Source organism: Suricata suricatta, chromosome 15, assembly GCF_006229205.1.
Source record: "Suricata suricatta isolate VVHF042 chromosome 15, meerkat_22Aug2017_6uvM2_HiC, whole genome shotgun sequence".
Lineage (NCBI taxonomy): Eukaryota > Metazoa > Chordata > Mammalia > Carnivora > Herpestidae > Suricata > Suricata suricatta.
In genome coordinates this window covers 4360854-4387006 of record NC_043714.1, presented here as the reverse complement: position 1 = coordinate 4387006, position 26153 = coordinate 4360854, and the positions used below count along the sequence as shown (strand labels likewise).

Below are 26153 nucleotides of genomic sequence, written 5' to 3'. Positions count from 1 at the left end.
TTTTTATCTTGATGAGGTCCCAGTAGTTCATTTTTGTTCTTGATTCCCTTGCCTCTGGGGATGTGCTTAAGAAGAAATTGCTGCTGTTGAGGTCAAGGAGTTTTTTTTCTGCTTTCTCCTCTAGGGTTTTGATGGTTTCCTGTCTCACATTCAGATCCTTTATCCATTTTTAGTTTATTTTTGTGAATGGTGTAAGAAAGTGGTCTAATTTCATTTTTCTACATGTTGCTGTCCAGCTCTCCCAACACCACCTGTTGAAGAGGCTGTCTTTTTTCCATTGGATACTCTTTCCTGCTTTGTCAAAGATTAATTGGCATATACTTGTGGGTCCAGTTCTGGGTTCTCTATTCTACTCCATTGGTCCATTTGTCTGTTTTTGTGCCAATACCATACTGTTTTGATGCTGACAGCTTTGTAGTAGAGGCTAAAGTCTGGGATTGTGATGCCCCCCGTTTTGGTTTTTTTCTTCAATATTACCTTGGCTATTTGGAGTTTTTTGTGGTTCCATATGAATTTTAAGATAGTTTGTTCTAGCTTTGAGATAGTTCCATCCTTTTTAAAATTTGTTTTGCTTTATGTTTCTAACAAATAAATGTACCTTAATTACTTAACAGACACTTTGCAAAATAATACTTTTTAAATTTTATTTATTTATTTTGAGAGAAGGAGGGAGAAAGAGAGCACACGTGTGGGAAGAACAAAGAGCAGGGGAAGAGAGAGAGAGAGAATCCCAAGCAGGTTCCACACTGTTAGCACAGAGCCCAATGAGGGGCTCGAACTCACAAACTGTGACATCATTACCTGAGCCAAAATCAAGAGTCAGAGGCTTAACTGACTGAGCCACCTATATGCCCCCAAACAGGATTATTTTTAATGTTTATTTATTTTTTGAGAGAAAGCAAGACGGAGAGCAGCAGAGGGGCAGAGAGAGATGGAGAAGGAGAATCCCAGCAGACTCCCGCTGGGCTTGGAACCTGAGTGGGGCTGTATCTCACAACTAAGATCATGACCTGAGCCTATATCAAGAGTTGGATACTTAACCAACTGAGCTACCCAGGTGCCCCGCAAAATAGAATTTTTTAATGTTGATTAGCGTTTGAGGGCCACTTACTAAGGAACTAGCTTGTTTCCTTTCTCTAAGGCTAATACTTTCATTTGCAAACTTTCGAGAAGGTTTCACCCAACTAGTACAGGCACATGTTACTGGGTAAGATTTTTCATTGAAGATCTGGTGTTTTGTTTTGTTTTGTTTTGTTCTGTTTTAAATTTTTAAATGTTTATTTTTGAGAGACAGACAGAGCACAACTGGGGGAGGAGCAGAGAGGGAGACACAGAATCCTAAGCAGGCTCCAGGCTCTGAACTGTCAGCACAGAGCCCAACGTGGGGCTCGAATCCACAAACCACAAGATCATGACCTGAGCCAGAGTCAGATGCTTAACCAACTGAGCTGCCCAGGCGCCCCTGAAGATTTGTAATATAAGGCAGCTATCAGAATCTGAAACAAAAGCTTTTCCCACAACAGGGCCTTCTCCAATCCTTTCTTTATCTTTGAGCTCTTTCTACCACCAGACTTAAAAAAAGTAATTAGCTGCTAATTAAATTCATAGTTTATTATTTGACCTCCTAAATAATTTATAGCTGATTGATGTAAAAATCATTGGCACTTCTTTGCCTCTCCTGGCAGTATCAACAGGAGTAATTTGAAAATAGAAATAAAATAAAATAAACACAATGCCACCCAGCATGCAAATACAGTGGGGATTCCCAGGCAATTACAACACATCTCTCACTCTCCGAATATTCCAGTTACATGGTGTTCAGAAAAGATCGTTTCTTCCTTTAGTGGGTGGATGGCCCTTGCAAGATAACTCAGCTTAAATGTTATTCATTGTTCTTTTTTTTTTTTTTGCTTCACTTGTTTACATATATGTATGGCTTCTACCTTTTCCTTTCTGATAGCCCATCTAGGGAAAGCGATGGGGGAAGAGCTAGGCAATTCAGCTTAGATCAAGCCCCTCAAATCAAACATCTCCCTGAGAGATGGAGATGATCTAACTCTTATAGTTTCTTTAGATTACCTGAAAATGATTAGAAAGTAGCTCACATGAAAAAAAAACCTTAAAAGGTAGTATTTCAGAAAATCTTAGATATTGGCAATTTATTTATACATGTCTCTTCAAGAGGTAAACTCTGTGTTCTACACATATGGGTGAGCCTTCACATTAGGCAGCATGTTAGAAAGAACCAGAAGTCTGAATGACATAACTGATTTTTCCTCTGATTAACACCAACATAAATAGCACTGAGTAGGCTGGGGTCAATCTGCTTACTCCACATGAGTGACCTCTGAGCAGCATCAGAGGAAAGTAAATGACTGAGAAACCAAGGAATCTATTAACTATAGAAAGAAACCCTCTTATGTTATTTCTAAAACACACATAAGATGCACGGAATGTGACCAGCTCCTGAGATTAAATGGGGCACAGCAGCCCAGACCAGGCTTTGGCAGGTGGCCTGGGGACCTTTCTGCTTCAGTTGTTAACTAACAATTGTCTGTGTTATCCCAAGCTTTAGTAACTAAGTTTCTTATCTGTTTCTGTATTGTCAGCAACTTTCCCATCTAAATCGTCAGCTTACCTTTCCAGTATATGTAGTGTATTCAAAGATTTTTCTCTTTCAGGCAGTTTCTGAAATGTATATGAAGTTACTCTGATGCCCTTCCCTTAAAAACTCACAAAAATCCCTTTCTAAAATCTGATATATAATTGGTGCCAGTATTCCCAAGAGCCATCCTCATTATAAAGCACGGGCTTATGACATTTATAGTTTCCAAGAAATAAAACATCATTGGTTGCTGACTCATAACATAATTAGGGCATATATTTTCGTATCACTTTCCTACATGGTTCTAGTCAGAGAATTAATGTGATATTGAAAACGAATACCTTCAGATCTTGCCGGCCTTCCTTTAGCTAGTCTACTGGTTCCTACAGAACATAAACTCTTCATTCACTAGCTCCTGCATGTCCAGCACTGTGCTAACTGATCTTGAAAACAGACACTGCCTTGTAACCTATAGACACAGCAAATGACTCTGTGAAGAGCACTTTACGTTAATTCTGTATTTTTTGACTCAGCTGTCCAACACCGGGATGTGATGGGAGTGGCCACGTCACAGGAAACTATGCATCCCACCGCAGGTACCCAAGAACCTACGACATCTTATTCCAGTGTAAAGACTTATTCTTACCCATTAGATAGTATCTGGATCCTGAATTGAAGAATGAGTTAGTTGGGGTTAGGGGTATTAGGGTTTTTTATGTTTTTTGGTTTTTGGTTTTTGGTTTTTTCAGAAATAAAGCTAAGTTAGATTTTCTGGCTTTTTATTTATATGGTATAGAAATCATGATTCTGGGGCAAAAATAATGGTTTTCCGGTCCTATTGTGCACATCATAAACCGAAAGCTAGAGATTATGCCAGGGCTTTGGTTCTACCTAGCTTTAGGACTCAAGTGAAACCAAGGTAAGGCAGTAACTTGGGTTGGCCAATCACCTTGTGGGATGTGGCATTCTCAGCCCTGGGCAAGTAAAAGGTCAAGGTATTAGATTAAACAACACAAAAAAGCTGGGTTTAATCTTTTCACTTACCTTCCTCATTGATGTGCTTTGCTTTCCCTTTGGGCACTGGCTTAAACCTGTAAGCCCCCACACCTCCGTGTGCAATGGAAACGACCTCCACATCAGTAACCATTGCATCACTGAATTCTAGAGTTAGAGAGTCTTATTGGGTTAAAGCCCTTCATTTGATAGCAAACCTGAGTCTGTGAGAAATAACTGAGGTGCCCACAAGCCCAGACCAGTTAGGGTGGCAAAGTCAGATTCAAACCTGGTTATATTTTTCCCAGTCCTCGGTCACCAGTCAATTTAGCATATATTCACAAACTCAGGATGCCATCTGAGTTTGATCTGTGCATTTCAGTGTGGCGTGTTTTATTTTTGTTTCCTTCCTCCCTCTTTAGTGTTTCTGGATGTCCTTTAGCAGACAAGACTCTTAAATCCCTCATGGCTGCTAACTCTCAGGAGCTTAAGTAAGTATTGGAGGCATGGTCTTCTTGCTTTTCATCCACTGAGTTAGGTCTCCCCTCATTTAAGACCCATGGGGGTCTTTACTGACAAGTAGTAAACCACACCTAATGAAATTATAACCAATGCACTCTCACCAAAAAGTTGAAATGGTTAAAACCAACTCCCTATAATTTAATTTAGTTAATTTGCTTGTTAGGGAGATTTTTTCTGTAATATTTTTATTTTTTTAATACATAATACTTTTAAATGTAACAGTGTAATCATTAAACATAATACTTTTTTCTATTGATTTCAGAATGTATGTACTAAATCAGACCTACGAAGGTGTGGCAAAGTACTTTCATCATCTAATTTTAAGTAAACTGCATAATATTTTGCCTTATGGGAATTTTGAATCTTAGATGTCTTTCAGTTTGGGGAGCTCAGAACAATTCTGGCTCATTTCAACCTCGTCTACAAGATCTCAAAATCACATTTTTATTAACGTCTACTTAATGATTTTATTTTGTGTACTCTTCTTTTATTCCAAACTCCTCACTTGTTCCCCCAATTTTTTAAAACATAGTTACTTTGGACCAGGGGTACATTCTTACAAAATAAATAAACAGTTTTAAAAATTGTTTAAACACAAACTCCTCACTTGTTAATTTTCACATCTTGTTATATTATATGTAGAATAATAAAAAGTCATACTCTACCTTATGCCCTTTCAAAATATAACAGGGCATAACTTTAGAAAATGATAAGGAATAACATTAAACAAAATTCATGAAACTCATTTACAAATAATAATATTTTAAGAAGCATGAGTGCTACCAAGTCTAGTGACAAGACAATGTATAAATAGTCAAAACACATTTGACAGCGAAATCACAAGTAAAATTGCAGATAGTCTTTTTTCTTTATTTTGTTGGTCTTTCTATTCTCTAACTTATTTTAAATTCTCTCTCTAAAAATTACAAAAGACAAATTTATGAACAAAGAGGTGATATTAAACAGATATAAAACTGGGGAATTTTAGTACAGGAAGTAGTAAAGTGAACTATGAAATGTGCAACTTTTCTCATTTTCAGTATGTGAAGTCCAGTTGATTATGTTGGTATAGATTCTGGAAATCATGCTATATAGATTGGCATGTTTCTAGACTGAAATGTAAGAATGTTATGTTGAGAAATAATTAACAGATTGAAAAGAGAGAAATGTCAGTGAAAAGAGAGAGTAATCAGACTTCTCTTACTTAGTACTTTTATTCAGCCTTACTCAGTTGTTGTAAATGTCTAAGTTTCCATGCTTTAATCATAACTATGGGTTCTCTTAAGTATTTCCTCTGATCATTATTTCTAGAAAAAAAATGTTGAGAATATATTGAAAACATGTAGGTCGAGAAGTTCTATAGCAATATTCAGTATTTACATGTTTTGTACAACCATCTGATAATTAATAACATTTTTGGGTTTTTTTCTGTATGAAAAAGAAAAGGAGACATTTCATTGACCTCTTGTTTAGATACTCACGTAGAATTCCAAAACAAGGTCATTTGCACAGAGTTTTCTATAATTGCAGTATGCTAGGAAACCACTATTTTCCTACAACTGTTAATAAAAAAAAGACCAGCTTTCAATCTTCTCTCACAATATAGAATAGAAATTCTGTCTTTAAAAGGTTGGTTAAAGACACAAAGCAGGTTTCTCTGATTAGCTTGCTGAAATGTATGCTAATTTTAAATTTCATTGAGAAAAAAAGTATTTACACTCTGTGTTCTGCGTCAGGACTGGATATAAAGGTATTTTCATGAAAGTTCAGTGGGTTAGCATTTAAGGAAAGGAATGGTATTTATGTTATTTAATATTGCTATTATTATTATTATTTTCAAACTCTTGTTTGGGTAGAAATTTGAACCAGGATGAGCCTACAGTGGAATAGTAACAATGATAATGTGTACAACAAACTTCAGAAAAGCAAACATTCTGCATTGCCCTCTGGTTTTCATTAGTATTTGGGATTTTTTTTAAAAGGTAACAAACGGTGAGAAGTTATATCAATTTGTATTCTCAAGTATGTTTTGAAACCTATTCCTACTCAGCATTCCAAGTAGATTTGGATTCCCCTTCCACTTTTTCCCCTTCTCATTCCAGATTTAGTGGTTGATTGTTGATAATAGCTATTGGTAGGTTTTCCAAAAGGCCATTTAAGTTGGGCCATGAGGCAGAGCATACCAGGTGCAAACGACTTAGGTTCTTTGGCAACTTTGTTAATGGGCCAGGTCTCTGGAGCTCACACATACCACTCTTGTCCATCCAAATGTAATGGCTTATTGTGATAGTGGAGCAAATCAAAGAAAATAAATTGTGCACAAAAACAATCTGGAAAACTTTTCTTCTGAGGTGAAAAAGAAAAACTTTGTATGATGTAGACAGAAGGCCAGCAGTAGGTTGTGGGCCAAATTTCAGATTCCTCCCAAAATAAAGTCAAAAAATGAAAGAAAGAAAGAAAGAAGATTGGATAACAACTAGTACACTGCTAAGCATCAGACAGTGGTTATCTTATACATCTTTACATATTCTTTTTTTTAATTTTTATGTCTTTATTTTATTTTTTTGAGAGAAAAAGACAGAGTGTGAGTGGGGGAGGGGCAGAGAGAGAGGGGGACACAGAATCCAAAGACAGGCTCCAGGTTCTGAGCTGTCAGCGCAGAGCCCGATGTGGGGCTCGAACCCAGGGACCGTGAGATCATGACCTGAGCCAAAGTCGGACAGTCAACCGACTGAGCCACCCAGACGCCCCAACATATTCTTTAAAAATGTATTCTTAGCCAAAAACTCATTATATTTAAGGAAAAAAAGAGTCCCACAAAAAGCAACTTGCTCTGTTTAGTTCTACCTGAACGTGTCACGATCCCCTTCTTTCCACCACAACCACGTGGCCAGTGCTCTGTTCCTGTGTTTTCTAGATGTCCAACGCCGGGTTGTGATGGTTCTGGGCACGTAACTGGGAACTACGCTTCTCACAGAAGGTAAGACCGATTTCATCTCTCAAGCAGGGAAATCAGAACTCTGCGCAGTGGCCAGTGAGATCACGTCATTTGGTTTTGTTCTCTGTCATGTGCATATTTAGTTTGTCCGGCTGCCCTCGTGCCAGGAAAGGTGGTGTCAAAATGACTCCTATGAAGGAAGAAAAAGAAGACCCTGAACTCAAGTGAGTGTGACAGTAGAGGTGGGGCACCGGGGTCAGAAGTAGCTTGTTAGTCAAATGGGCGGGACATTGGTTGGGAAGCAACTGAGTGTTTGGGGAGAAGGGGTACCTATGAAATGCAAGGTCACTTGAAGAAGCAGTCAGAGGGCTTAAAACTCAAGAAAATTGCCTTATTTCTAGCTATGTGTACACAGTTCTTTGATTATGCAAAAAAAAAAAAAGGAAATTTATACTCTCTCCAAATTTTTTAATGAAAAGAGCTAATGGAAGTGCTATAACATAACAAATATGGCAGCATTTCTCCCCAAAACTTTAATTTTCATTAAGGTACAATTTTATCTAAATTGGTTTTTTTTATTTTTTTTAATGTTTATTTAATTTTGAGAGTGAGTGTCAGAGCAGGAGTGGGGGAGGAGCAGAGAGAGAGGGAGACACAGAATCTGAAGCAGGCTCCAGGGTCCGAACTCTCAGCACAGAGCCTGATGTGGAGCTTGAACCCATGAACCCATGAGATCATGACCTGAGCCCAAGTTGGTCGCTTAACCAACTGAGCCACCCAGGCGCCCCCAATTTTATCTAAATTAAATTCTCCTTCCGAGAAATAGGCTACCAGGTCTTGGATAACATATGCAGGAAGGTATAAATGTAAATTTCTTGCCCTACATTTCTGAACGCATTACTTGGACATTTAAAAAAGCACCATCCCCATTCTACAGGCAATGTGCTATGTTGTATAGGGCAAAGTGGTTAACATTTTATACCCTTGGTCTTTGTTTGGAGGCAGCCTAATGGTAGTGCTAATGCAGTTGGAGCTAAAATGTGTGGGTGTGAACTTGACCCCAGGTCTAGGAAAATGAGTGGCAAGCTACCTGAGCTCCACAAGTCTTCTTTGCCCCACCTAAAAACTAGGATAATGATGCTGTCTGTCCAGCGGGTCTGTAGTGAATGCGACATGAGCTCATGCACGAACCTTGCCTAGCTTGGGCCTGCACACCACTTTGACTGCTAATACAGTGCTAGTTTGCTGGTCATAGCGACATTTTCCAAACTTCTTCATTTCACCACTTGCCATCTATTTAGTTTGAAATTTCTGCTGCCTTCTTATTCACCTACTTACAGTGCTTCGTGTGAGTTTTCCGGGGTCTCCCTGCTGGTAATGTCTCTGCTGTGTCTCTCCAGATGTCCTGTGATGGGGTGTGATGGCCAAGGTCATACATCAGGTAAATACACGTCGCACCGCACAGCCTCTGGCTGTCCTCTGGCTGCCAAGAGACAGAAGGAGAATCCTCTCAACGGGGCCCCCCTCTCCTGGAAACTGAACAAACAAGAGCTGCCACACTGTCCCTTACCAGGCTGCAACGGGCTGGGCCATGTAAATAACGTTTTTGTCACCCACAGAAGGTAACGTTTGTTCTCTGTCTTTTGTTGTGTTGTGACAGTGCATCCCCTCAGTGGCTTGGGTCGAGGTGGGAAATCCCTCTGTGGGTGCATTAATCATAGCACTTCAGATGTCGCAATGAGTCTTGCCAGATAGATGTTTGACGACTTTGAAGGACGAAAAATGCTGTTCTCTCTGCCTCTGAAAATTTACTACATAGTTTTCAAGGGCTGTAGAAATTGCATTTGGTTTTTGTGTTCTAAAATTTGCTTAGGCCGCTATTTTTTAATGGTTTAGTCTTTTAATGGTCCGCTTCAATTTCAAGTGGTGATATTTACTCTATTATGTCGTGTAATTGTAAACTTTCTCTTTACATATTTATGTCCCTCCCTCTCGTGAACCGGCCCAATTTCAGGCCAAATTGTAGTTATTTTGCCGCCGGGGGGAGGCGGGGGTGGGGGGGAATGTGACTCATCCCCAACAGCCAGAAAGAGAATGACACAGTGACTCCTAAGTATACCACAGGATGAAAGAGACTTAGAAAACCCTTTATGGTTTCACAATGGCTTAATTCCTTTATCACTGGGTGTTGTGGATTTCAATGGAGTCCTTTGTTGGGAACACGGATCTTCGTCCAGCTTTCTGGTTCACATTCCACCTAAAGAAAAGACGCCAGAAGATTCACTACACAATTCTCTAATCAAGGAGGGCCCGTCTAGTCCTCTGCCTGGCCCCCACTGCCCCGCGCATGATGCGGATTTAACATCCAGTGCAGCCTTAGTGAGCCCTGACGCTTTGCATGTGAGACGTATGCAAATTGAAGAAAGCTGGGCATTCTATATTTTGTTTGATTTGAAAGATACTTATCAATGGTATTAGAGAATTAAGCCTCCCAGGAATTGCTGTTCTGAGTGGACACATAGCCACATCTGCTTATTGAGAAAACCTAAATGTTTTAAGTGGTTTATTTTTTTGATTTTCAAATGCACGGTCATGTTCACAACAGCACACATTGTTCTGAGTTTGAATCGTTATTTCATATTCAGGAATGACAGTCCCAAATCAGGTGTGCCTCACGGCATATTAACTGCAAAGTAGCGTTACTTTCTTATCATGGACTCCATAATATCCATGTTGACACTGATAATGAGATACTAATGCTGTCCTATGGCGAGCACATCCCTCGGTCAGCAACAACAGAATTATCTTTAGAAATCATGAAGTTTTAAATGACGACACCAAGGTTTGGTGAGGATAGAGGGCAAAGGGACCCTCACTCGAGGTAGAAGAGTAATCGGTAGAGCCAATCACTTCAGGACGTCAAGTTGAAAAAGAACAAATGCACACGCCCACCGACGCGGAAACTGAGCTGAGAGGCTTATGTCTCAAAGAGTCTCCTGCATCTTGGAGCCCAGAGACGTGTGGGAGAATGTCCACGGGAGCATCGCTCTACTCAGTCCAAACTGGGAACCACCCCCATGCCCGCTGACAGTCAAGGGCGTAAGGGAACAGTGCGATCTGCATAGGGGGACCGCCACGCAGTGGTGAGAGTGAACGCGAAGCCTGAGTGAATTTTAGAACACAATGCCGAGTGGGGAAAATGCTGATGAATATGTGTGGCATGATTCTGTTTCCAAAAAGTTAAAAAACAAGTAGTAAAATTGCATTTTAGAAAGCTAGGTCATCATTAACCTACAGGCAATGGTTACCTCTGGGGGCAGGAGAGACAATTATCAAAGTTATTTTCATGTTTGACAGTAGAAGGTGTTCACCTTGAAAGTATTCTTTAAACTGTAATGCGTTGTATCTGTGTACATACACCCATTTCATAAGAAGAAAAAGGAAATTATAAGTCAAAAAATATAAGCTTCAATATTAAGACCAAGATATTATTTTTTAGGAAAAAGAAAATAAATAAGTGTTGAGACAAGTGAATAATTCAGATTTCACTCTTCTTCACTGGAAAGTTCTCTTGCTACTTAAAGGGTTCAAGAGACTGAGTTTACTTTGGGGTATTCTCTTTAAAGTGGAATGCTTCTCTTTACCATACATAGAATTTAATGAAATAGTGTAATAGAAAACCCACCTAGCTTCCAGCCCGGCACATAATGGTGTTTGACCCAAACGAATCCCTTTCCCTTTCATAAAAACTATATTGACATCTATATATATGTATGCAATAATTCATTAATAATTCATTAAAGTAAGAATGACCTATGCTGAAATAGCACATTTTAACCTACGATACACTTTTATATATCCTGTATTTGACCCTCAAATCCCTGAGGCTGTTTGGTGGCCTCTCCACTCGCTGACAGTAGCGAACATCTATTCAGGGCACGCTCTGTTCCAGTAGAGAACACCGTTGTAAGTACCTTACGTGCTTTATTCCTTTAATCCTTTACAAAACCCTGCGAGCTACGGAGGTAGTGCAATTATCTCCCATTGAGCAAAGAGGACAGGGGAGTTCAGGAATCGCCCTTACAGGGAGCGTCCCGACAGCAGAGCCCCTGCCCTGAGCCTCCGCGGCGCTCGGTCTTCCCGAGTGCCAGCCTCACGCACACGGCTTTGCCTCAGCCACTCTCTAAGGTAAATCCTGTCATTTTTCTCATTCTAACATTCCACAAAGCAGGAATGATTACAACATTTACTTTAGAGGACGGCTGAAAACAATTTGGCCCGTGCATTTACATCAGTATACTATTTACAGACTAAATTTTAAAACCTTGCTTTAAGTCTTGCTTGACAAACTTGTCCTTTGAAAAAAATAGCAGTCTGGGAAGACAAATGATTTTATATTAAATCACACACACAAACACACTCACACACACACACTCACACACACAAGATGGATGTTGTAGCTTCAGAGCCAGAACTTCTATGACATGTTTAGTGCCTTTGTAGTTTGTTTGAGAGTTTTAATATCAACAGCGATGTCCACATAAATTGTATCAGCCGCTATGTCACTTTAACAAGGTAGATGAATATAGAGGTTAAAATTGCCCTGACATGTAATAGAATTTTGACCTGCCATTTTTCCTGCTTTTGCAACATGGAGCCCAAACCGCAACAGAGATGCCCCAAGCAGCCTCTGCCTTTCCTGGCAGGTGGAAAGCCCGTTGAGGGCGTGTTCATCCTCAAATAGGAAAACAACTGTTTATCATCTTTTCCTATCCCACTTTTTAAAATTTAAGATCTGTCTTACACCCTGGAAGATATAACTACATTGGAAAATACAAAATATCAAGAGACATTTTGCAACCGTATCCTCACTTTCATAACTTCCTGTATGCTCTAGTTCTAAGTCACATAGCTGTGGACGCGTCATTAACTCTCCTCACCGCTGTTACAACCGGGCATTTGTTGCCCTGTGGCTGGAACAAAGCCGATTGTTCAGAGGCGAGAGTCAGAGTTTTCCTGAGCTATTAAAAGTCATTAGCATTTCATCACAAGTGGACGCACTACAGGTCACGTTCGAAATCCACCTTACCCACGAAATATTAATCTTGTTCGTGACAGTTTTCTGAGAACACAGCACATGACATCAAATAAGACAGACGTACAAACTTTTCAGGGAAAAAAAGATAATGAAGCATATAGGCCACATTTTACAGCGAGCAACTTACAAAACAGGAAAATCCAGTTCATGATTCTGTTTGTGCTCTTTCATTATTTTCTTTTCCTGTGCTAAGTTTTCATAGCTTTGCAAATTTTAGCAAACCACACGGCCTTCTCTTTATATGTAACATTATATATCTATTATTTTTATATTCCATAGAATCTTCATATAGAATGACTTAGAATTCATTTAAAAATACATTCATTTAACAAACAATAAGGCCTTTGCTTCAGAAATATTTTTTTTCACTTTGCCAAGTGTCCTAATGTTCAAATAGAAAATGATTATTTCATATATGGATTGTAACCAAAAACCTGGGGGGGAAATACTTGAGATGGATGATCGTGATCATTTTTAATGTTATTCAAAAATCATATCTCTAAAAATACAGCAAAATTGCAAAACTAATTAATCGTTGCTTAAAACAACAAAAGTTGTTGTTATAGCATGGACTATAGAACCCGAGTTCTGTTCAGTGTTGTCATTATCATTTGGAGCAGTTTAAATAAAACAGGTGACAGTACAGAAAGGAGGCGCAGGGGAAGAAGCTAGTTAGTAAGGAAAAGGGGTAAGCCCCACTGCAGGAATACACACTGCCCCTAGGGGGCGCCTGTGAATACATGATAGTGCTTTATTTTAGTCTCCTCTCGGGATAGAGATTTTTTAATGAAAATTGAAGTTTTAAAAGAGAATAAATTAGAAACATTCTCATGTCCAAATGGTATATGATGTCTTGTTTACTTTATTATTTTGGGGTCATATTATTTTGGATTTGGATTTGAGCCATTCTGTAAAAATCAGACTACAATATATAAAAAACAGGAAGACCTAGATTCTCTTTATTATTCATGGAATGTTGACTAATTTGGAACAATTCTTTTTTGTAGTACACATGTACAATTTTACATTTATAGAAAATAAAGGAACCACTACAAAAAAGGGCACTTACATGAATGCAGAATAGTAACTTTAACAAAATTAATTAAATGAGAGTATCAGCAGTAGCTATTTGTATTTTAAGTCAAAGCACAAAACACTATTACATTATTTGAGGGCCTTAGCTTTTATTTTCATACATATTACATGTTATTTCTACAAAGAGACTGCAGATTATAATGTAATTAGTAGGCATGCAAAGACAGTAAGTGGGAATACAAAATTTTAATTTCTGTAAGAAGTAATACATGTGAAAAGGGAGAAATAATATGTATTTCACACATTGGTATAATTTTCATGTTCACAGCTTATCTGGATGTCCTCTAAATGCACAAGCCATCAAAAAGGGCAAGGTCTCTGAGGAGCTGATGACCATCAAGCTCAAAGCAACAGGCGGTAAGAGCACAGAGCCGACGCCCACCGTCCCCGCCTGGGTCTCAGCTGGACCTCCCCTGTGCATCCTCCGGCCAAATTATTCTCCACATGGGAAGTGCAGTTTTAACATACAAGAAGGAAGCTTTTCTTGAATTTGAACTAAAACTATAACTTCATCTAAAAAATAATTTCTTGGGTTTTTTTCTTCCTTCTTAGTAAGGATCTTCAACGGAAAATGAAGCAATGCTATTCAAGGGATAAGGAAACACTGGGTGAACTTTTGTTCCCCAGGGCTCAAAACGACAGCTTTTGCACTAGCATGCGTGTGCACGTGTATGTGTGTTCCTGGAGCACATCTTCCATCAAATTTCAAGAAATACAGTTCCTGGCATCTATCTTTGAATGTTCAAATTTTGTTCTCAGAATAATATTTTTATGGCGAATCTGGATGATTTAAATTCATATCCAAATCTGTATCTATATTTCCTTAGTGTCAATGCAGTTCCTCAGTATCAAAGTTAATAGATGCGGTTTCTGAGCTCTATCTTGGGATCCTTGAAGCGCTTTGATTCTTTAGCCCTTTTCCCAAGATTTGTCATCAATATTATCTCAACCACATGTTGTTTCCTTAGAACATCATTCTAAAGCCTCAGGAAACAATGACAAAACAACAGTGTTTGCATCGGAGATTTATTTGATCGTGTCTTTGGCACATAACTGAAGTGGACTGATCGTTACTTTATTTCTTCAAAAGCACTGCTCAGTCTTTTTAACTTGTGTGTGATTAAGAAAAATACTTTTAATATTGATTTATTTTTGAGAGAGAGAGGCAGAGCGTGAGCACAGGCGAGGCAGAGAGAGGGAAACAGAATCAGAAGCAGGCTCTGAGCTGTCAGCACAGAGCCCAATGCAGGGCCCAAACCCACGAGCCATGAAATCATGACCTGAGCCAAAGTCAGATGCTTGACCAACTGAGCCACCCAGCGCCCCTGTGTATGATGTCTTAAAAGGAGGGGAAGACTTTTGAGCTTCCTCTTTCCCTGCTGAGGCTTTCATCTGCCGTCAGGTGTGTTACTTCAAGTGGCCCCTTGGGGACCTTCTTCCTTCCTCGAAGGGGTCAGCGTGCCCCTGGAGGAGGAACAGAAGTGCTGGGGGCGCGGATGCTCGCCATTCTCTCCCACGTTCAGATGCTCAGTGAAAGTGTTTCTCCAGATGTCTTCACTGTTCTTTAGAAACACTCCTCACTTCTCAACTGCCTCTTAGCACATGTTCTATGAAACGGGCACAATTTATTATTTATTTGTTTACACGTCCCCTTATTTCAAACAGTATTTAAATGAGAGGGAGGGCAAGGCTACATTTTAAAAAAGCTACTTAGAAAATAGTTCAAAACACAAGGCAAAAAGAGATCAAAGGTAAGGAGGCGTGCTGGGGCAAGCCACTCCACTGGGTAAAAAGGGATCTCGGACTTGCGGCGTTTTAGGGAAAAAAAAAAAAGAATATGATCACTATGAGAATCACACTGTCAGTAAGTCAATTTGGAACAAACTGTCTCTGGAAATGAGTGCATGAAGGAGCTACTTCCTATGAATCTTCATTATAAGAACGTAGCAGCACCGTGAACAGTGAAGGTAACAGAGGTCGCAGGCTGCTCCTAACACAGATGAGAACAAGATGGCCAGCTCGTGGCTCTACAGAAAATTACAGTGAAGCTTGCAGGGTGCTGGTAAGAGGTGGGCCAGGCCCACAGCTCTCCTGGGCTGTCCACCCCCCCCCCCGGGGATGGCCATAGAGACCAGGGAGCTGCTGGACCACACACACATCCTTCAGAGGGTGCTTTATACATTGAGCATCTTCAACGGAACTTTCAAAGGACACGAGGCAGCAGCCAAAGGGCTAGAATACATTGACAAGTGTCTGATATGCATTTATTCTAAATGGGCCAGGGAACTGGAAAATGGCACGTTTCTGTAATTTAAGGAGCTAAGGGCTGATGCTCATTCATCAGCTGATGTTAATTCAAGTCAGTTGTCAACGGAGGGCCAGGGAGGACATAAAGTCATTTGAGGTCTTCTGTAACAATGGAGCATTGTCCCATAGTCCCCTACCTTACAGCTTGGCCACGTTCATGGTTCCCTGGCTGATTTATAAAGCAGGTGTAACCCAACACTCTCTAGGTCCTAAAGAGAAAGTCAAATTGCAGTAAACCAGATGGTGCATATGAATTTCACCTTCTTGGTGGGCTATATTAAGTTAAACTAGGTACAAGTCATTCAGGCAAATTGGTTGGGTTACATAACATGTCGGGAGCTTCTTACCTACAAACTAGTTAAGACATGGAGGGTCTACACCAAAATATTTACATTCATTTTAGAAGAGTTAATCTTTAGTTCTCTGCCTTTGCAATAATTAAATTACCACACGGATTTTTTTTAAAGACCATTACTAGTGCTTGATAATGAAATTACAATGTCTCCATATGAACAAATGCTTGCCTTTCTATTCTTTATGGAACAAGTAGAAGTTATGATGGTGACCAACATATATCTTCTTATATTTAGTAGGCCCTTCTAGTTCTTTCCATGTGGCAGAGTACCATGTTTTAAATATTGTTAGATATCATTCTTTTCTGGATAAACCTCTATTAAATACTTAAAGCCCCTTATAATTTGAATACATCTGCTGGGTACAAGTATATGCATCCCTTATAAGTTTATACATAATATAAAATATCATTATAAATAATGTAATTCCTACTTCTGCACATTAGGGATAGATTTAACTCAAACAATGAAAGCATCTGCCCTTGCTTTTAAACAGGTGCACCGTATAAAGAAACAGGGCCACTGAACGGTTCTGCAGAATACTTAGTGGAATTCTATATGGCTTCCTTGGTCAACGGTACATGGCTGGGCTAACCCACAACCCCATTTCCACTCTACATTCTGTTGTGTGTGTATCTGGCAAAGAACATCAGTGCACACATTTTATTGATACTTTCAAAAACAGATTTAATATCCATGTTAAAGGTAGCACCATAATGATTGAGAAAACATATTCTTGAATGAGAGAGTTTGTGTTTTGAATCCCAGCTCTACTGCTTACTCTTCATGCCTTGGTTTCCCCCCCCAAAAAAATGAGATAATAAGTGTGTCTACTGCATGGAATCCTTAAGAGAATCCAATGAGTTCATATTCACAAGTGCAGGTGTGAAATTCATCTGTGACCGCCTCTAAGCTCCACTCAGTGGTGGAGACTCTTAAAGATGGTATGTACGGAGAGGAGATGGGCAGATAAATAGATCTGTAGAAATAAATAATGTATTCATGGGGAAAAAATTACAAAGAGATTGGCTGAAATATCTCCCCCCCAAAATAAAACAAAATATCTCCCCAAATCCCAGAAATCATAATGAAAACATTACTTCACATATTTATTGGTTGCATGAGAGTTTATGGATTTATGGAATTTATAGAGTTATGGAGAATTTACACTATTATGTCACAATGTTCCTTTTCTGAGCTCTTGTCTCATACTCTTACCTTTCCCATAGATGTCCAGGTACTTTTTGTTATTAGACATCTTCCAAATGGCCCCATCTTGATCAAGAGGCCTGAGTGTCCTCACTCTCATTGGATGCCAGGGGAACACAATCCTAATTAGATCTCAGAACCCAAGAACCCAGGCTGTCAGAGTCTTCTCACAAGCATCTATGACTTAAGAGCCAAAATGAAACTCCTGATTTTCCTGCTGAAGCTGCCGTTCTGCTAGCCTTCCTCATCCCAGGAATGCCACTAGTTGCTTGAGCAGAAACAAATAGTCTTCCCTGAGTCTTCTGTTCACTCATCCCTTTCTTCCATCCATCACAAGCACTGCAGATCCTACCTGCAAGCTTCATGTTGAGCGGACTTCTGTTACCGCTCCTTCCACTGCCATGGGGCAAAGGGCCATCAGAGAGCCAGGACCCCAGTGATAATCTCCCGACCAGTCTACTGGTTTCTACCCTGTCTCCCTTTCCCCCCATTCTCTGCTCAGAAGTGAGTTGTGCTTCTGAAAGGCCAACCAGCTCACATCAACTCCCCTGCTTAAAATTGTTCACGGCTTCCACTGCCTGAGAATACACTTTGTGAATTGTGAACTGTGTGTTCACTCCCAAGAGCCTTCTTCCAGTCCAGGGAGCAGACCTTCCCATTGCCTTCCACATCAGGCCTCTGTGCTTCCTGCTCTGTCCCCTGGGACACTCATCCCAACCCAGTCCCAAGCTTGTCACGTGCCTGCCTTCTTTGTATCAGTAAAGCCTCAGATTAAAAGAGGCTTCCCCAGGGGGGTTCTCAAAGCACCCTGCTTGTTTCTTTCACAGGTCCTCATCTTTATCTTTTTCCGTCTTTTACCATTTTCTGAAGTGGAATTTTATTCCAAAGAGACAAAAAGGGAAAACAACTGGACAAAGAAATACAGCAATAGAAGTTTTCATTTGCGTAAATCAGAAAAATGCCCAGTGCTTACTGCACTCAAAATACCTGTTTGGGTTTTTTGTATTTATTTATTTGGGGGAGCGTGCAAGTGGGGATGGGGCAGAGAGAAGGGAACAGAGGGTCTGAACCGGGCTCTGTGCTGCCAGGCTGACAGCAGCCTATGTGGGGCTCGAACTCCTGAACCAGGAGATCACGACCTGAGCCTAAGTCGGGCACTCAACCAACCGAGCTACCCAGGTGCCCCCTGTTTAAGTGTTCATCTATGCCCCCTGGTGTTATCCAAAACAAGTATTTCAGTCCTAGTTGTCTAGGATAACAACCAGTAAAACGGGGTGCTCCGAATGCAATATAGGTCCGCAGAAGCGGCCAGCCAGTTCAGAATAAATCCTGAGTCCCGTGTCCTGGCTATTAGAGAGCCATTACTGTGGTCCTGGGTAATGGTTTATTGTTTCTGTAGGAGCTGTGTCACACTGTTGACTCATGTTCAAACTGACCTGGGTACTAAACTGCCTAGATCTTAGTGGTTGGCTCACTTTTCTTCTTTATTGAATCTCAGGGAATCTCAGGGCCCAGTATTAGATCAATCTTGTGACCTACTCTCTTCCTTGGTACATGCATGGCCCATTTTTATTTAGGTACTTAATTAGTTATAATAAAGCAATAAGTGCCCACAAAACAGCCGCTTGTTTAATCATGCTTTTGGAAACTTTCAGGGCTTACGGCTTGCTGTTGTTTTTTAACATTGTATCCGTAAGAGTTGTTCACGTTGTTCTTGGCGGGCATGCAGTGTGTTACCGGCTTGGGCTTTTGTGAATGTGTCATGGACATCTCATGCGTGCAGCCATTTGTCTCAGGCGTGTGCCTGGGAATAGAACTGCTGGGTCATAGAGCATGTGAAGTTCACCTACAGGGGGACAATGAACTGCTCTCCAGTATAATAACCCCAGGACACTAGAAGAGGCTAGAGGTCTCTCCCACAAACTGTCAGTTTGCTCGTCCTTGCTTTCATAAGTTCAATCCTATTAAATCTAAATGCAGAAACTTACATGTACCCCTCTTTTCTTTTTATTGTTTATTTATACTTGAGGAAGGGAGAGAGAGAATGAGCAGGGGAGGGGCAGAGAGGAGAGGGAGAATCGGAAGCAGGCTCCAGGCTCTGAGCTGTCAGCACAGAGCCCAAAATGGAGCTCAAAGCACAAACTGCAAGATCATGACCTGAGCTGAAGCCGAACACTTAACTGACTGGGCCACCCAGACGCCCCTCCATGTGTCCCTCTTAACATCATCTCTTTGGCTTAGACTCATTATCAGGACTATTAAAATTACCTTACTTACCTGCTTCTTTAACATGAGCTACTGTCCCCAGCTTTTAAAAATACTTAAAATGCATTCATATTCCTTCTATAAAATAGTGGTAGGAAATAACCCCTGTTCATTGGGAACCTACGATACATTCAGCACTTTATAATTTTTTGCATTGATTCTCACAACATGGATTTTATGCTTATTTTGTTGATGAGAAAACGGGGCTACGGAGAACTTTTGTAAGTTATACAGGTTCGAGAGCAAGAGTCAAGGCCAGCATTTCAACTCCAAAGCCCCTGGTCCTTCTCGTAGATTGCCTTGCTCTTTATCCAGCTCCAGGTAAGGAACCCAAATTCTGTGTCCCTGATCTCTAAGCCTCCTGCCAGCACCTCAGCTCTGCCTCCAGAAATGGTTCTCAGGTCCCACACAGGTAATACATATATAATAATCAGCATAATTCACACTGTAACTGCGCATCATTGTATACGAGAGGATGCACGAGCTCTGGGATTTGTTCCCCACTCTGCCCGTTAGTGTGGACACCACAGGTTACACAGCCTCTATCGGTAATGAGGGTGGCCTCATTCAGCCTTGCTAGGACTCAGTGTCTTCATCTGTGACCAGGGTATAATGGAACACGCCCCATGGCTTGCCATGAAGTTTACACGAGAAATTATTTGCAGTCCAACATCATACCTGGAACATACCAGCGCTACATTAAATGGAGAAAAGTGGAAAAAGTACTTTCCTACTTCTTCATCTTACAAAGAAATTCCATCTTGCATCTCTTTAACCGACTCTTAAAATCTTGGATATGGGTCAGGGTAAAAATTCAACATTTCAAATTAACGTCTCATTTTCCCTTAGCAAACCACAAACTCAACATAATATGACTCTTACTGTCACTGTGTCACACTTCTGTTTGCACTCAGAGGGTCTGACTTTTTGTAGGTATAGAAAGTGATGAAGAAATTCGGCATTTGGATGAAGAAATAAAGGAACTGAATGAGTCCAACCTTAAAATTGAAGCAGATATGATGAAACTCCAGACACAGGTAAAAGCAGGAAACGACAGAACACTATTCCTTGTCTTAGGGGGCAGAGCACTGAACTGCTAAACCCTGTGATAAAAGATAAACTGTTATCTTACTATGAATACGTTGAGCCCGTCTGGGTGACCCCATCATTGTAAAGCTTGGGTGCACACGTAGATCCCTCTGGGACACCAGGGGTGTGGTCGCTGGAGGCAAAACTATCCCTGTGCTTACCTGGGGCGCTGTAAAGGATTTAGAAGCAAAAAACCCAATCATCCAGTAATTAGAGTCCTGAGGCCCAAATGGTGCTTTAGAAAAATTGTCCAGAAAAGATACGAGAATCCTTAGTTTTATTCAAAACCCAAAGAAAACAGCAATTACTTTTCCACAATTACTTTTTTCTGGAACACCTCTCAACGTGTGTTTGTTAGAAACGGGTCTTTTTGGAGATTTTCCTGGGCAGATTCTTTATGGAAAAACTCAAGCAATTTCTCAGTTCCGGATTCTCCTGTGTAATGTCTGCACCACCCCCCGACTACATGTGTCCAAATGGAAATTAGAAGTTCAGCCCAGGATTTTTTTTTCCCTAACACAAATAGTGGCTGTATTGCAGCAAGGCAGAGGGATAAGAATAATGAGACAAAGCCTGGGCAGAAGTTTCTTTCCTGCTTCAGTCCTCTCCGGAAACACAAGTCTGGGGACCTCTCTGGTCACTGCCTCTCAGAAGTCCTCACTCATGGCAGAGGGTTTCAGTCCGTGTGAAATGCAGGCTTGGTTTCCTTACCCACCGTGACCAGGGTTATAATCTTTCTGGCAAGCAGGTGTACAGAAGAGCTGGATGCGTTCGTTTACAAATCATGAGAACCATTTGTGAAAGAGCAAACGCCTCTGCCCCCAGCGAGCTTCAAGTCTAGAAGGGGGGATAGATAATAACAAAAACATGATAAGACAAATTACGTTGTGTGACACAGGGGACAGGGAGAAGCTGCCAGAGTTCAATCTGGGCCTTGGGAAGAAGGAAAAAGTTGGCAAAGACTTGAGAAGCTGAGGGAGGGGGTCAAACAGGTGTGGGGACAGAGCATTTCAAACTGTAAGAACCACAAATGCAAAAACCCTAAGTCCTGAGAAGGCCCAGAGTTCCGAGAAGCAGCAGAGTGAGCCCATGCAGGTGAGCGATCAAGGGGGAAATCCCAAGAGAGGGGACCCATGGAGAATCCCAGGCCCGCTGAAAGACCTTGAGTTTTAATGCAGAACCATTATGGGGTTTTGAGCCAATATCAATCAGTATATCAATCACATTTGATCTATATTCTGACTTACATCTGAAGAGACTTGTATTGGAAACTGTCGAAGACGGGCCAAGAAGAGGTTGCATGAGCCCACGCCAGGTGCAGGGCTGCCCTTGGGAAGGCCTCCACAGTCCGCCGGGTGGCTGGACCCCGGCGCGGGCAGTGCAGGTGGACAGCGTCCATCTTGGGTATTGTGAAGGAGGAGCCCAGCAGGTGTGACGTGGGAGAGAGAGACTTCAGGGATCCCTCGAAGGTCGGAGGGATGTTCAATTCTACCGTGTGGGTAGGCGAGCAGGTTGGAGGAAGCACCTGGGGGCCTGGGGACAGCCACGGGGAGACGTGGAGTTTGTAACTCCTGGGAGAGGTCCAGGCTAGCGCTGTAAACCTGGGGGTGTGATCCCCAAACCTGGAATAATGAGATGGGCTGCGGTTTTACGTGGAAAAGTTGCGGAGCACGCATTCCTCAGCAGTTAGGCTCAGCAGGTGCCTCTCCTCCGGAGGGAGACCTTTGGTGCTGGTCCAGATCAGCCGCTCATGGTCCCACGTCGTTTCCGTTTCAGATCACATCGATGGAGAGCAACCTGAAGACCATAGAGGAGGAGAACAAGCTCATTGAGCAGAACAACGAAAGCCTGCTGAAGGAGCTGGCGGGCCTGAGCCAAGCCCTCATCTCCAGCCTTGCGGACATCCAGCTCCCGCAGATGGTGAGTCCGAGGCGGCCCCTGCTGCTCCGCCCCCGCGCCTGTGCGCAGGCGCCACCAGGGCCCCCGGTCCCAAGCTGCTGTCCCGCGCTCCTCACGGCCCACTGGCAACGCCCCCCACCCCCACCCCGGCCGGGACCAAGCCGGAAGCTAAGTTATCTTAAGGCCAAGGGTTGTTTTTTTTTATCTTGTCGGAGTCATTTAAAGGGGTGGGGGTATTCAAATCTCACTTTATCATGTAAGATGAATGCTGGAGGCCAGGGCTCCCTCACTACAAGTTTGTGTCCAAACAGAAAGCGTAAGCCGCCCATCTACCTCAAGAACCTAAGGGGCGAGCTTTGTTAACTTGCTGGGGTTTCCCTACTAAGTATGAAGAAGTTCTCCTATGCAATCAAAACGTGAGCAAGGCATCGTTTCAAAATCTAAACATGTATTTGAGTTTTGGCAACTATTTAAAATTCATAGATACCTAGTTCTTATCACATTTTCATAAATATAACACCCATTTGAAGAGAGACTGTATTGCCGAATGCTCTTACCTTCATTAATGCATGCGTTTTTAGAACCTCGTTTTTAAAGCTGCAAACTTTATGTATAGAATGATTTAAAGAAGCAGAAATTTAGTGACAAAACATGATTGGGTTTCCTGAAAGCAATAAATCCTCCAATTTAGCCAACTTTCCAGCCTCAATTCCAAATGTGTCTCTTGACAATAAAAAAAATCAATAAAGTAATTATAAAGAACACAAAGGAAAATAAACTATTACTTTATGGCCAATATTAAGGTCAATTATTGGATATTATTATAGTATTATTTATGAACATATGTTTAATTCCTGCTTGGAGTTTGTAAATAATCATTACCATACAAGGGAACGTGAACCCCGTGTAGCTGTCTACAATGCATTCTAGTGGTGAGATTTAGGGCTGATTACACTAAATGTTCTCACACACACACACACACACACACGAAGACCCGGGCTTGGCATCCCCACTCTGTAGCTAAAGAAATCAAAGTTCCAAGAGTTTGTGTAATTTGGTCAGGTGTCCAGAGGCAGGTGAGCCGGCCTTCACTGTGTGGCCTTTTCCCGACCCCCACCCCCAGCCTCCGGGGTCGTAGTTGCAAACTCTCCCAGAACCACATGGCACACAGGGCAAACCAAAAGGGAGCAGGAAACCATTGTTAGATAACATTCAGAATTTAAATCAGTACTTTGCTAGAATAAGGCAGTCAGAGAAAGACAGATATCAGATGTTTTCACTCATATGTGGAAGTTGAGAAACATAACAGAGGACCATGGGGGAAGGGAAAGAAAAAAAAACAGTAAGAGACTTTGAAATACAGAGAACAAACAGGGTGGAAGGGCGTTGGGGGGATGGGCACTGAGGAAGGCGCCTGTCCAGATGAGTCCTGGGTGTTGTATGGAAGTGATGCATCATGGGAATCTACGTTTAGAGCCCAGAGCACACTGTATACATTGTAAGTCAGCCGACTTGACAATGAATTACATAAACATCAGTCAACCAATCAGCACTTTGCTCAGTACAACAAAATAACCTTCAGATTTAGCAAGCCTATCTTCTAAATAGCATCAATAACAACATATCCTTTATATCTATAGTATTTAGACCATTTTTTATGTTTTATTTACCTTTGAGAGAGAGAGATGGAGTGCAAGAGGGGAAGGAGAGAGAGAGGAGACACAGAATCTGAAGCAGGCTCCAGGCTCTGAGCCCCACACGGGTCTCAAACTCACCAACCATGAGCTCATGACCTGAGTAGGATGTTTAACCAACTGAGCCACCCAGGCGCCCCATATTTAGACCTTTTAAAAGTCCTTTCTTCCAAGCATTTTGTGACACAAGTAAAACACATGTCACATGTTTTTAAAAATGTGGGGAAACGGAGGCACAAGGCAGCAGTCCATGGCATTGCCTCGGTGTCATGCATTCCCCTTCAGGCACACATGTGACTCACAGGTACAAGTGACCACTGTATGAAGCACCACATTGGGCAAATGGGATGAGGGAGAAGCAGATCCTGACTTTGCCAATCTGATAGGCTACCTAGAAAAGAGATAGAGAAATAAAAAAGTATATTCCAGTGATGGTGCAAGGGAAAAATAGACCAAAAAAAGTGTCTGAGAATGAAAAAGGAAAAATTTCCACCTGGTTTAGGAACAACTTGCTCAGATCTTAACAGCCCTAAGTTCCAGCCCAGGGCTGGCAAAGGAGCCCCCTGGTTCAAGCGAAACGTTCCTGCACAGCCTCTCGGACATTGACCCTCTGCACACAGGACGTCTGTGCTGTGCTGAGGGTGTGCGGTGGAGGCTGAGGTTGCGCCTCCCGAGAAGTAGTGCAGCTTTGAGGGGTCCGGCCCCAGAGCTCGACATCTGTACCTCATGTGGCTCCAAATCGACCACAAAACACAGTCCGTCACACAAGCCCATTCATGGGGTCAAGACTGAGCCCCAGCATCCTCCCTGTCTCTCCACCTCCTCAAACCCCCACAGCCCTGGGGGTCCTTCACTTTCCTCCCAGACCCTGGAGCCACTGAAACTCTTTGTGTTCTTTGGTCCTCCTTTAGTCTCAGCCTGAGTCACTCTGATCCGTTGAATGTGCTTCCTCTTCCTTTAGGGACCTATCAGCGAGCAGAATTTTGAAGCCTATGTAAATACACTGACAGACATGTACAGCAATCTGGAACCGGACTCGTCCCCGGAGTGCAAGGCTCTGCTGGAAAGTATCAAACAGGCAGTGAAGGGCATCCACGTGTAGGACCCCAGCACGCCGGGCCGCGGAAATCGCAAACTGCAATAGTACAGACGGATCTGGAAGGGACTCCCGTGCTGCTGAGGCACGTGGGTGGCCGCACTGCATTTACAATTGCAACATTGCACTAATCCCCCCCACCCCAGCTGACGTAGAAAGGAAAGAAAAACTATGATAGACTTTTTGGATTAAAAGCAATGCAGTCAAATATTAGATCTTATTTATTTTCATATGTTTTTATTTTATTTCTTCATTGCACTCTTTTGGGTTGTTGTTGGTTTTTTTTGTAAAGTATATGTAAAATAAATGTGACATTTTTATATTTTATTTATTTCTAATCAAAGAGTTTTTTATCTTTTCACTGCATTTTGAAGTCTGCCATATTTTTACATGTGTATTTATTAATTTATTTTCCGAAAGGATTTAAATAGAAAGGCTCTTCTCAAATCATGCATCTTGCTGGGTTTAAATGAGAAAACAAAAAAGTAAGAAGGAGATCCTCAGTGAAGGACTGCATTATGGTCCAGTTTGATTTTTATTGCACACTTCTTTTCCTCCCTTTCACTGGCTTTGGGATTTGTAAACAGGCTTGCCGTGAGGTGCGGGGAAGAAATAAAAAGATAAAGAGCGCCCACTAGTGGGAAGTGCGCACTCACTGAAGCACAGTTGTCCTGGAAAACAGCGCGTTCAGAATTTGTTAGCAATAATTAAATATAGCAATCAGCAAAGTATTCCACTTGGCTGTACGATTTGAGTTAATATGAATTATTTATTTGACATGTTTTAAAGAAACATAAGCTTTTTTAGTGATGCAGATTTGTCTGTTTGTTTTTCAAGTCATATCAGATAGTTGGCAACTCTTATCCCAAGATGAGAAACAAGACTTGATGTGACCAGCCAGGCTTCCCTGCCATATGTTGGTACAATATACAAGTGACAATATTGATGTAGATTTGTACTTAACAAACACAAACACATCCAAATGGAAAT

The 26153-nt window shown here is 41.5% G+C and overlaps 1 protein-coding gene across 1 annotated transcript in view; it reads left to right on the top strand.

Annotated features, from left to right (window-relative positions):
- ST18 (ST18 C2H2C-type zinc finger transcription factor) overlaps positions 1–25371 on the top strand; it is a 148174-nt gene extending 122803 nt beyond the window's left edge. The window contains exons 18-26 of the mRNA XM_029923786.1: positions 3139–3201; positions 4021–4089; positions 7038–7100; positions 7202–7282; positions 8459–8680; positions 13520–13608; positions 20319–20422; positions 22251–22394; positions 25029–25371. Of these exons, the coding sequence (XP_029779646.1) occupies positions 3139–3201; positions 4021–4089; positions 7038–7100; positions 7202–7282; positions 8459–8680; positions 13520–13608; positions 20319–20422; positions 22251–22394; positions 25029–25169 (976 nt within the window). The 3' untranslated portion in view covers positions 25170–25371. The remainder of the gene's footprint in view (positions 1–3138; positions 3202–4020; positions 4090–7037; positions 7101–7201; positions 7283–8458; positions 8681–13519; positions 13609–20318; positions 20423–22250; positions 22395–25028) is intronic.
- The last annotated feature ends 782 nt before the right edge of the window (positions 25372–26153 follow it).